Source organism: Podarcis erhardii, assembly GCF_964252035.2.
Source record: "Podarcis erhardii genome assembly, chromosome: 10".
Classification (NCBI taxonomy): Eukaryota; Metazoa; Chordata; class Lepidosauria; order Squamata; family Lacertidae; genus Podarcis; species Podarcis erhardii.
The window spans coordinates 28,043,585-28,056,974 of NC_138500.1; the positions used below are offsets into that span (position 1 = coordinate 28,043,585).

At 41.9% G+C, this 13,390-nt stretch overlaps 1 protein-coding gene across 6 annotated transcripts in view; it reads left to right on the forward strand.

The window, feature by feature from the left end:
* LOC309351694 (apolipoprotein L2-like) overlaps positions 1-11,239 on the forward strand; it is a 31,954-nt gene extending 20,715 nt beyond the window's left edge. For 3 of the 6 annotated variants that reach the window (XM_081879515.1, XM_081879517.1, XM_081879516.1), the window contains exons 3-4: positions 4,649-4,778; positions 10,131-11,239. In XM_081879515.1, coding sequence (XP_081735641.1) covers positions 4,649-4,778; positions 10,131-11,019 — 1,019 coding nt within the window. In that variant the 3' untranslated portion in view covers positions 11,020-11,239. The remainder of the gene's footprint in view (positions 1-4,648; positions 4,779-10,130) is intronic. The other 3 variants (XM_081879518.1, XM_081879519.1, XM_081879520.1) reach the window with 2 other exon arrangements.
* Positions 11,240-13,390: the final 2,151 nt, after the last annotated feature.

The following is a 13,390-nucleotide window of genomic DNA, read 5'->3' on the forward strand; positions in this document are numbered from 1 at the left end:
GAGAAAGAGAAGAACTAGAGAAAGGAGACAAAGAACAGTAGATTGTGTATAGGCCTGATAAGTTAATTAATATTACATAACAGATGGCATTAAAAATACTAAACTGGAATGTGAATGGGCTGAATAATAAAAATAAAAGGAACCAGATTACGCATGTACTATTGAAAAAGAACTGTGATTTAATATGTCTCCAAGAGACGCATATAATAAATAAGCATAAGAGATTATTAAGTAATAAGAGACTGGGACTAGATTTTGTGACATCAGATAGGGTGAAGAAAAGAGGGGTGGTAATTTATATAAAGGAAAAATATGATCCACAATTATTGTATAAAGATGATCAAGGGAGAGTAGTCATAGTTCAGATGGTGTTTCAGGGAGAAAAAATAATTGTTGTGGGAATATATGCCCCAAATGATAAAAAATCCGCCTTCTACTCTGAATTAGGAGACAAATTGATGGAATGGATGGACCAAAAAAATGATATTAATGGGTGACTTTAATGGGGTGGTGTCTCCAAGCCTAGATAAGTCAACAAAAAAACAAGAGAAGAAGGAAGGTAAATTACCGTGATCTTTTTTTGATATGGTAAATAACCTGGGATTAATTGATGCGTGGAGACTCAAAAACCCCACTATAAAACAATATACTTTCTTCTCAAACCCAAATCAGAGTTGGGGGAGAATAGATAGCATTTGGATTTCGAAGGAACTGACTCAGAATTTAATTAAATCGGAACTTCTTCCACGAACTATATCCGATCATAATGCGGTTTCCATTGAGTTAAAAGGTAAGGATATCAAAACAGCTAGATGGAGAATGAATTAATCTTTATTTAATGACCAGAAGATTGTAAACAAGGCAATAGAGACAATAGAAGATTATTTTAAATGGAATTTAAACGGGGAAACTGCTATAGAGACGGTGTGGGATGCAGGAAAGGCAGTTATGAGGGGCTTTCTAATACAGAAAAATAGCCAAGTAAGAAAAGAAAAAGAGACAAAGAAGGAACAGATCCTAACACAGATTATGGAAAATGAAAGAAAGTTAACTATCAACCCCAGTGAGGAGACCGCAAAGCAGAATATAAAGATACTACAAGCTAAATTTTTTACAATAATTGACCAAGAGGTAGAATGGAAAATCAAAATGATGAATCAGAGGACGTTTGAATCTGCAAATAAGATAGGCAAATATTTGGCGTGGCAAATAAGAGAAAGAAGAAAACAAAACACGATCAGTAAGATAAGGGAAGGAGAAAGGATTGTGGAAGAACCAAAAGAAATAAGAAAGATATTCCAAAAATATTATAAGGATTTTTATAAAAGAGGAAAGGAAACAAAACAAGAAATAGACTATTTTTTGCAAGAACATCACCTAAAACAAATTTCAAAAGAAGAAAAAGAGATATTAGACCAGACAATTACTCAAGAAGAGATAAAGAAGGCTATTAAAAAGATGAAAAGTGGGAAAGTGCCAGGGCTAGATGGCCTTTCGGCCAAATATTACAAAACACTAAGTAATCAAATATCCCCAGTGTTAGGAGAAGTGATGAACAATATTTTAAAGGAAGGAAGGATCCCGAATACCTGGAAGGAAGCATATATCACCTTGATTCCTAAAAAAGATGCAGATACCTTGGAAGTGAAAAACTATAGGCCAATTTCATTATTAAATAATGATTACAAGCTATTTGCAGATATAATGGCAGAAAGACTAAAAAAGGTTCTGAATAATAAAATACATAAAGATCAAATGGGCTTCCTCCCAGGGAGACAATTAAGGGAAAATGTAAGGAACCTGATAGATATTATTGAATATTTGGATATGAGTATAGATAGACAAGCGGCCTTGGTATTTATAGACGCTGAAAAGGCGTTTGATAATATCTCGTGGGATTTCCTGAAGAAAAGTCTGGAAACGATGGGAATGGGAGAGAAATTTAGAAAAGGCATAGAAGCAATATACAAGGAACAGAAGGCAAAATTGATAATAAACAACACCACAACAGAATACTTCAGCATATATAAAGGAACTAGACAGGGCTGCCCCCTGTCTCCTTTATTGTTCATAACAGTATTAGAAATACTGAATGAGAGACTGAGGGGGGCAACAGAAGTTAAAGGAGTCAAGGTAGGAAAGAGGGAATACAAAATCAAGGCCTTTGCAGATGACATCGTATTAACCTTAGACCCAAAAAATAGCGTAAAAGAAGCTTTACAAAAAATTGACGAATTTGGAGCTGTGGCAGGACTTAAGGTAAATAAAAACAAAACCAAAATGTTGGTTAAAAATCTAACAAAGGAAGAAACGATAGATCTAGAACGAAGGACGGAAATTGCGGTAGCTAAGAAAGTGAAATATCTCGGAATATGGGTCACAGCTAAGAATATAAATTTATATAAGGATAATTATGATGTCACCTGGAGGAGTATAAAGAAAGACATGGAAATTTGGGGGAGGATGAAACTTTCCTTTTTGGGGAGGATAGCTGTTGTTAAAATGAACATTCTGCCTAGAATGCTATTTCTATTTCAAACTATCCCCATACTTAAAGGCCTAAAACAATGTAAAGAGTGGCAGAGAGCCTTGGCGAAGTATATTTGGCAGGGGAAAAGGCCACGGATAAAAATGAAAATTTTGATAGATAAAAAAGAAAGAGGGGGCTTTTCTCTCCCGGACCTAAGTCTATACTATGAAGCGGCTTGTATACTCTGGTTAAAAGACTGGATAAAATTGGAGAATAGAGACCTATTGGACCTGGAAGGTTTTAATAACTGGTACGGATGGCATTCGTACCTTTGGTATGGGAAAGTGAAGGTCCACAAGAGTTTTTTTAATCATATTTTTAGGGGACCAATATACCAAGCATGGGAAAGGAATAAAAACCTCCTTGAAAGAAAGACTCCATGGTGGATCTCACCAATAGAGGTTTTAACGGTCAAGAAAACAAATATGGAGGAGAAAAACGCCACCTATGAAGAAATGTTAAGAAAAACAGACCAAGGGCCCAAACTTAGACCTTATGAAGAGATAAAAAGCTTATTCACTGGTTGGTTACAATACCACCAGGTGAATGATCTGTTAAAAGAGGATAAGAAGAAGTTGGGTTTTGATGATAAAAAATCAAAATTTAACATAGAAGTAGTAGAAGGTAAAAACAAAACCCTATCCAGAATCTATGATTTACTACTAGAGTGGTATACAAAGGACGAGGAGGTGAAGGAGGCAATGATTAATTGGGCAATTGACTTTGGCTATAATATTGATTTCGAAAGGTGGTTGGAAGTGTGGAATTCTAACATAAAGTTTACAGCATGTATGGGATTGAGAGAAAATATTTGGAAGATGTTATATAGGTGGTACCACACCCCTGTGAAATTGGCCAAAATGTATAGATTAAAGGATAAGAAATGCTGGAAGTGTGGTGAGGTGGAGGGTGACCTATATCATCTATGGTGGACATGTAAAAAGGTGAAAGGCTTTTGGGAATCAATTTATAATGAGCTTAAAAAAATACTTAAGTACACTTTTCCCAAAAGACCTGAAGCCTTCTTGCTGGGAATGACGGGTAAAGAAATCAAAAAGGAAGACAAGACGATATTCCTCTATGCCACCACAGCAGCGAGAATTATGTTGGCACAATACTGGAAAGTGGAAACCATCCCCAGCATAAATGACTGGCAGATTAAAATGGTAAATTATGCTGAGCTTGATAAACTAACAGGTAAAATAAGAGATCAAGATGAACAGAAATTTCTGAAAAATTGGAGTAAATACTGGAACTATATTGGAATAAATGTTTAATGTGAACTGGCGGGGTTAGAACAATACTACCAGCGAGTGAATCTAGGATCATAGATTAAAAATCAAATACGTAATGGAAGTAGATATTCGATACTTACCAAAAGGATGGAAGGGAGTTCAGGCTGTGTCTCTCTCTTTTTTTCTTTTTCTTTTTTTGTATGATGTAGCCAAACTATTTTTTTTTTGTATAGTTGGAGAAAGGAAAAAAAATGACTTATATATCTTTGTTGTACTGACCCTTGTTTTGCAATCTTTTCTGTATTTTTTTTCTTTTTTATATGTCTGTCTTGTGTATAACTTTAATAAAAATGTATTCCAGAATACATTAACTTCCATGCAGACTTTCTCCCAATGTATGCATGTCTGTAAGCATTGTTTGGCTGGAGAACTGCTTCGCAAAATTCAGAGAAATGCAAATTTTGTAGGATGGCTGTGTTTTGATTCCCATATTGCTTCTGGAAGAGTGAATTACGTAGATTTGTCTTTAAATGCAAACTGAATCAAAGTTATCCCCCATCTCTAATTGCAGCTGGCTAGTCCTACCCTCTCTCAGGGAAAGGCATTGCTGTTCTCCCACACCTTTCAGTTACAATCTATTGGGCGCTTCAATCTTTGCACTAAACTTCCCTTTGCTGTGCTTCATGTGGATTTGGAACGGTTTCAGCCACTATGTTTTCTGCTGGTTTTATTTGTGTGCTTTTTTTGCAGAGCCTTTTGTTCTGTGATTTATTTTTAATTATTTTTATCGTATAGTTCCTCCTAGACTTTGTAAGTTGCAATGTGGTTGTGATGACCCTATGCATAACAAGGGCTTTGGCTTTTCTTTTTTGTCCTCATTTAGAAGATGCTGAGTGCGACAAACACACCATGGGAAGCGCAGAACTTTGGCCGGACAGACTAGAGTATGAAGAGCTGCAAAATCTCCTTGATGAAGGTGAAGACTGCAAGGAGAACATGGCCGAACTTGAGAGGTAACCCATCAATAGCATATATGCTTGCCACTCTCAGCATTGTTTGGTGTGTTAATCATCAGCCATGATTGCAAAAGCATTTAACAGGGGTGTTTTTCCTTGAAAAAGCATTTAACAGATTTAACTACACAAGCAGATAACACCACATGGCTACTCCCAGTCATAAAGTGAAAAGAAACTGTTAACGTCATTAGGTAGCAAACAGTCAAAGTAATAAAAACGTCTACTTTACAAACCTGGTGAGCAGCTACTCTGGGGTAGGGAGACACTTTTAGAAAATAGCATGAAATGGAGGCAAACATCTCCACCCTCCACTGTGTGTCCTATTTCACAGTCCTCTATCAGAATGGCTGTCAGGTGGCAGTCCTCATGTCTGACAAAGATGCAAGTTTCTTATTCATTGTGTATATTGCTCCTGTGCTGGAGTCTCCTGGCAACTGTTAGACTGCCATATGATCTGGCACATTCGTGCACAACCTTCTTCTCCAAAGACTAGGGCAGGGATGGGAAACCTGGGGCCCTCCAGGCACCGTCAGACTACAGCACTTGTCATCCTTAACTGTTGGTCATGCTGGTTGATGGGAGCTGGAGCTGAACCACTGGAGGGCCCCACACTCCTCATCCATGGTGCAATGAATTAGAAATGTGGGCAGCAAGGGGAAATGACTACAGCAGTGGCAGGACAAGGATGCTAGATAAACTGCTAAAATGCAGCCATTGGCAGTACATCCTAGAAGAATTCAGTAAAGGGCGGTTTGGCAGGTTTGGCTCAGAGGCTCCATCCAGATGAAACCTATTTGAGGGTCTTATCTGAAGTTGCATGCTCAGCCTTGGTCATTATTGGGCTTTGGTCTATATGGGATGTTTCTGTGCATGTGACTCATTTTGTTGTGGAATCCTGGCTTACTTCATTCATTCAGTTAATTCCCCACTTCTTTCAATTTGGTCCAAATTAACTCAAAAGGGAACTCAACAAAAAGCTGCCCAGCTGAGCTTTGGAGAGTAGCGTTTAATTCTCCGTGGTATCCAGGGCCAAGCAAGCTACTTTTAGGTTCGTTTTCTTTACCTTCTGATGGCTTCCTCCCATTTGGGTCTTGAACCACTTTCCTATCCCCACTTTAGAGAGGATTATAGGATTAATTTCAGCTCAATTAATCTCTTAAGAACCAAGTGCTTACACAAATACGTGCAGAGCAAGGAGGTGGAATAACTCAGAAGTGTGGCATTTTATTTTATTTTATTTTTTAAAGTTACAACAATCCTTATTTTGGTTTTACACTATTTCAGGAAGACCGGAAGCATCAAAATGCCTGCTTTGGGGGGACTGCCTCTTCTGCAGCATAACAAAGCAATTCTTCATATATTCCATGAATGTCGTCAGCTAAGTGGCTTTGACATTCCTTTGAACTGATAACTGTTCTGCCAGGCATATAGCTCCATGCTAATATCCCAGAATGCACTCTGTTTATTCTTGGAAGCGCCCTGGGACATCCAAACTTAGCTGTATATTTTGATAAGTGTGATCCACCTGCACAATCTCTCCCAGTAACAGAACAAGTTGGGAGAGGGGACAGATTGTCTTAGCAGTCTTTGTAGAAAGGGACAGTTGACTAGGGTAATACGGGTGTCTAAAAGAGGCATAACAACAGCAATTACTGTTATTTTTAAGCATCCTGTGTGAAGACATGTTTACAAACGTACTGCCTACAATGACCGTGTGGGGGAGGAAATAAAATATACATTAATTGTTGCAATTAAGTATTTTTAAACTCTGATCTTATGTGGGGGGACCTTTAGACGACAGTGGCTTCTACCTGCATGGGAAGGAGAGTGGGCTTGATTACCTTTCAAAGTTCCTTCCAACTCTTTGATGCTACTTCAAAATGTGGAAGCCATCCCTCCTGCAAGTGGGAGCCCTCTGGAGCCTAAGCTGTTGAGTGGGGCTTTAGAGGTCTGCCCCAAAGTCCTGCCCTAACAGCAACACTGGGGACATCCAAAGCTCTTAGTGCTGCCATGGCAGCAAAATTGTCTTGCACTAGAGTCCAGTTAACATGGCCACCCCATTTGAATGATTCAAAATGAGCCATGTGTACCAGCATTCAATCTCTTCCAGAATACATATTGGAAAGCCACTGTGGTGTAGTGGTTAGATTGTGGCAAGAGGACTGGAGAGATCCAGAATCAGGTGCTTGCTTAGCCACAAAACTCATGAACAACCTCAAGCCAGGCTTAATCTCTCAGGTCACCATACTTTACAGTAGGGGTCAGCAAACTTTTTCAGCAAGAGGCCGGTCCACTGTCCCTGAGAACTTGTGGGGGGGGCGGACTATTTTTTTTGGGGGGGATGAACAAATTCCTATGCACACTATGCACACCAGGCAGGCCCCACAAATAACCCACAGATGCATTATAAAGGGACACATTCCATGAAAGAGCACCAGGCAGCCCAGACAGTATTGTAGATAAAAATTTAAATTAAAAAAATTTCTTACCTGCACTGATGATCGTCATTGTTTGGATGGGCAGTCCTCACCTGGGTTTGGTGCTACATTGTGGCCTGCTGGGTCTCCTGCTGCCAGCACCTCTTCCATGCTTCGAGGGTGGGATGGGGGCCCTCCCGCCATCAGCGGAGGCCTGATCACCACCGCACCAGCGGAGGAGTGAGCTCCAGACTGCGGCAAGGTCTCCAGAGGCCTTCGTGCAATCCAGAGCCCTCCCGCCGGCAGCCAGCGGGGGGGGGGGGTTCTGGACTGCCCACAGGAGCACCAGGGCAGCAGTGGCAGTGGCGGAGGGATGAGCGGCATGAAAGGGCTGGCTGGCTCCAGAGAGGCCCTGCTCAAAATGGCAGCCAGCCAGCCCAGCCCAGCCCCCTTTCTCCTCTACGCAGGGTGGGGAGAAGCTGGGAGGAGGAAGGAGGCACCACGGTGTGTGAGAGGGAGGGCGGAAAGGTGTCGGGAGGGAAATGGTGGTGCTGAAAAAAAATTAAAGAACAGAATCCCCACACTGATCCATGGACCGGATCCTGAGGGCAATTTCCAGCCCGCGGACCATAGTTTGCCGACGCCTGCTTTACAGGGTTGTAATGAGAATAAAATTGTGTGCACTGTGTATAAGAGACTAAGATGGCCTGCTGGATCAGGCCATGGGACCATCTATCTGATAGTCCAGCATCCTGTTCTCACAGTAGCCATATGGGACCCCTATGGGAAGTCTGCAAGCAGGATCCAAGCACAGTAGCACTCTCCCCCCTGGGGTTCCCAGCAGCTGCTATTCAGAAGCCTACTGTCATGTACATGTCACCTTGGCCACCTTATGAGAAAAGCAGAACACATGGCAATAGAATAAGTAACAATAAATATTTACCCACAAGGAAAATGACACGCAGACACACATACCTGCAAAGGAGAGAGGACGAGAAAATGGGACATTTTGATTCCCCTGCAAAGAGCCACCAAATAGCCCCATTGAAGACACCAAGAATGTACTGTGGTTCAGGGGAAACGCCAGTAAAGATGGGGAACTTGGAACTGCTCTGCTTGGAGGGAAGAGCTTAATGGATGCCCTGCCCTCCTTTTAAGAGGAAAGATACACTGAAATATTCTGTTGCAGGTCCCACCTAGAATAGGGACGCGGGTGGCGCTGTGGGTTAAACCACTGAGCCTAGGACTTGCCGATCAGAAGGTCACGGTTCGAATCCCCGCAACGGGGTGAGCTCCCATTGCTTGGTCCCTGCTCCTGCCAACCTAGCAGTTCGAACGCACGTCAAAGTGCAAGTAGATAAATAGGTACTGCTCTGGCGGGAAGGTAAATGGCATTTCCGTGTGCTACTCTGGTTCGCCAGAAGTGGCTTAGTCATGCTGGCTACATGACCCGGAAGCTCCCTCAGCCAATAAAGCAAGATGAGTGCCACAACCCTAGAGTCGGTCACGACTGGACCTAATGGTCAGGGGTCCCTTTACCTTTACCCACCTAGAATACTTCTAAATTCACATAGTAGCACACAGGTTCCTTCCTTCCTTCCTCTTTCTCTCTCTCTCTACACACACACACACACACACACACACACACACACACACACACCACCTACCCACACCAATGTTTCCTCAGATGCATCCATGTTTTCCTAACAAGTTTGTGTGCCACTCAGAGCAGACTATTGCTTTAGAAAATATATAAAAGTCTATATTGTATTATATTCCCACATATGGGAGAAAACCCCATTTTTTGTAGGACTGCCCTGAAAGAGCATTTCCCAGAAAAGAAATGGTCGAGTAGTTTTTAGAGTTCTCCATGTTTCCATGAGGTCATTACATTCCTATCCTTCTTGCAAGAAAAGCTTTGCTATGGAGACATCAGGGTTTTTGTGGAAAAACAAAAACAAAAAACAGCAGGTGCTTGCAATATGCATTTTTATGATTGCAGCTGTTCTCCAGAGTAATGAACGCTTACCTTACTAAAGAAGTTAAACACAACCATTTCTTGCACTGCCTTTCTTGTATAATCTCAACCACATTTGCACAGTTCCAGTTCCAGCAAACATGCCTTGGTGGGTGAGGAAAAAAAATTATGACCCTAGACTTCAGTTTTGCCTTCAGTAAATCAACAAAGCCTCACAAATCTGTGTGGGGATGTTCATAAATTATTATGGAGTGAGCATCTCTCTTTTCAAAAGAGCAGCAGCTGGAAAAAGAACCATCAATTGTTCCTGAGGCTTTAAAAGAGAGAAAAGCTTAATTCTACAAGCAATTACCCTTCACTTGATGAAGCACATGTGTAATTTATACTTGGATTCTCATAGAAAGTGAACATCAGAAATGACATTTATTTAGCTATTTATCTGTAACTAATTTTCTATGGCAGAGCAATAGCAGAGCTTGATATTTTTCATTGGCATCAGATTTGTGACTCTGACATTCCTTTTATTTGACAGTGGTCATCATCCTACTCATGCAAGCAGCATGGGGCATCCACACTCAGCTGTGTATTTTGATAGGGCTTGCCTGGCTCCATAATCAATTCAAAAAACAATGAAGTATGGAGTTGTCCACCTGATCTTGAGCTCTTGCAAAACAAACCCATTTCCCCCCAAAATCAGACTTCTGTGATATGAAAAGGCACTGGAAAGTGTGGGATAACCCGTGCTTTGATGCATAATGTATTGTCCCTACAAACAAGTCCGAACAAATGCTCATTAAATGGGCAGCAGCATCTAATCTCTGCAAACAAATCAGACTGAATGCTCATTAAGCAGGCCGTCCAGAAGTGACTTCCGACAGACTTGTGCAAAAGCAGCCCTCCTAAAAATTTAAAGGGGTGTGTGTGTTTAAAATGTGTTATTTTAAATTTTGACAGAATGGAAGAAGATGTGCCTTGGGAAGAAAGAGACAGTGAATATTTTGCCCGATTTCTGAATGAATTCCCTACCCAGAGAGAAGAGATTGAAAAGTGTATCAGATGCCTTTGGGAAATGGCTGATGACATTGACCAGACCCATAAGAAGTGTACTATTGCCAGCATTGCTGCCAACTCTACCAGTGCCTCCTCTGGCCTCTTGACCATCCTGGGACTCACCTTGGCCCCCATCACAGCAGGTGGGAGTTTGATCTTGACAGCCACTGGGATCGGTTTAGGGGCAGTGGCAACAGCGACTGGCCTTTCTGCCACCTTATATGAGAGTGTGAATAATTCACAGGAAAGGAAAAAAGCTCAAGAACTGGTGAATGAATGTGAGAAAAGTCTAAGAAAGGCAATGCATCCTGATTTCTGCTTTGGATCGCCCCCAAATAGCGGGGCTGTGGGGGAAAACATGAAACAACTCGTCTCCAATGTTGCCGGTCAAGTTCCTGACCTGTATAAGGCTGTGAAGGGAATCAGAATGAATGTAAAGGCATTGAAGCAAGTGCGAGCCAATCCTGGCTTGAAGGATTTAGCAAAGCGAGTCACTGCTGCTGGTAGCAGATCCCGGGGTACAATCCGAGGGGCCAAGCATGCCAGAAAGGTCTTTGCAGGAACCACCCTTGCCATGAGCAAAGGGGCCAGGCTGCTGAGTGCTGCATCAACTGGGGTGTTTCTCCTCTTCGATGCCTATGGCATTGTTCAGGATGCTAAACATTTGATTGAGGGAGCCAAGGCAGAAACAGCTGCAGAGATAAGAAAGAAAGCTAGCAAACTGGAAGAAGAGCTTCGTCATATTGACAGGCTCTATGAGGAAATGAAAGGCCTTGTGTGCGAATCAGAGTGAGCAAAGAAACAGACGGCATGTGCGTAAACTACGCAATTCTCTATTAGTCTGTATTTGGTCGTGGTAAATATGTGGAATCGTTTCTGACTTGCAGCTATCTACTTCACATTTCTTCAAGAAACTCTGGCCCAATACAGATGCCCATTTTCCCATGTGTCAACATTTTCTACCATAGATCTGCAAGGTTGCCTGAATTAATGAAAGCATGCTTTGTGTGTGATTGTGTGTTTGCCCTGCTGTCGATTTTAGTTTGGGGGCCTTATGAGGCGGTAAATCTTGCCCACATTAACCACGCGGCAAGCTGGCCATCTATATTAGTAACTCATGGCTGGTAACATTGACAGCCTCTCCAGGTGCTGTTTTTATTGTGCATTCATGATGATTTGTGCTCATGATGGTATTGGGAGAGTTATACATGATCCCACAGTTTGTGCCTGCAAAAATTGGGGGCGAACATACTGCTTCATTTCCAGTTGGTGCATGTCCCATACTGCTGCAATCCTGCAACTTATCATACCACAAATATTCCAGGGTTTGTTCTGCTTTTGCTACATTGTGACACAAGATTCCACACCACCCCCTGATGGCAATATTGCAATAACACTGGGGAGGCATCACAACTAATAAAATGGAATGATGGATGGATGGACCCACCAATACATACACATACCAACCAATAATGCATTATTATTGCATCAATGGCATGTTGCAGAATATACCCTTAAAAGGAAGAAAAAGTGTGAAGTGCATTGAGTAAGGAAGGTGTTCCTACTGAACAAGTTTCCCATGCATGGGGCTGTCTTTCAAGGAACAGCTTGCCTTTCCAGCTTTAAACTTCAGATTTATTTTCCAAGTGTTGTTTACATATTTTGAAAGAGTTTTGAAAGAGTTTGAGAGTTATTATTTAATAATCATGTATGTTTGGGTGTGATTTGATAGGAGCATCTTTTTCATAAATAAATGAAACCCATTCATTATTGGAGAATAAGAAAACTGGCTGTTTATTGATGCAATGCACCGTTCCTTTCCCCATGTTCCATTTAAGACTGGAATCTGGTTTGTAATCTGCATCTCAGATTAACCTCAGGACCTCTCTGGATAAGTTGATATGAAAGCAGTCGAGTTCCCAGTAAACACACTAGCACAGACTTCAAGACTAAGGAAATGGCATGTCTTCAGTTATATCCAGACCTACTGCAACATGTTCATTAAGGAGGCTATTTTATAACTTCCCTGCGCTGTCATTTTGGCAGGAGGCAATTCAAGAGAAAGCACTTACACCCCAGTTATTAAACTTGGCCTGGGGCCATCTTTGTTGTCTGTCCCAGGCAAAAGTTTGCCCCATTTACCCAAGTTGTGAGGGGTTAGAAGTTAGTCCTGCTAGTTAAGTATTGTGTTTGCTTTTCTACTCTAGGTGTTTCCATTGTTTGATTTGATTTCTGCAGTTTTTATTGCTACTGGGTTAGGGCTTCCCTGGCTTTTTATAGCTGTAATTGTTTTACTGCTGTAACATCATCCTGTAACACTGCTTTTATGGATTGTGGTTGCTGCTGCCTTTATACACTGCTAGAAAGGCAGGGTATAAAATCTTTTCCGTTAGTTAACAAATTGGCCTACACGGCACCCAGTGGAAACAGCTAGATGAACTATCTTCTAAGTCACTCAGACAAATTACATTAAGCCAGCCAAGGGAGTCTTACGGTGAGCTTCTGCCTCCTTAAAGAGGCACAGGTTATATCATGCGACTTCTGGAAATGGTCTAGGGCAGATGTGGAGAAACTCAAGCCCAGCAATGCTGCCCACCAGGCCTCTCTTATCTGACCCATGTGACTCTCCCCAGCCCATACACCTACACACCAGGCCTACTTCATGTGCTTCTTTAAGTGTTTTTACCTGGTTGCAATGTGTCCTTGGAATTCTGACAATGCCTCTTGGTTGCCTGGGTGGCAGATAGAGAGGGGCATGTGTAGAAACTATCCTAGTGCAGAAAACTACTTGACTCTGGCGCCACCTGCTGTTAGTCTCCCAGCCTTCTGCCCTACCAGTCCCAATGGGCACGTCTGGAAGTTGTAAGGGGTGAAAAATGCAGCAGGAGGAGAGGTCCCTGGTGTCTGGGTTTTGGAGCTCCTTATTTGGAGCTCCTTTCCAGGTGCAAAGCAAATTGCTGGTTTAATAACCAAGTCTGAATGACATAGGACCGGGATATTAGATGAACCACCTCCTTCCGTGTAAGCCTGCCTGCTCACTGCATTCACCATCTGGCTTGCCTCAGAGACAAATTTGGCTGGGATGCAGAGTAAGTTTTTCTCTGTTTTTCTAATTCACAAGGCAGAACTTCCTTCCTGCCTTGTGAAGTTTGGTTGGTCCTTTC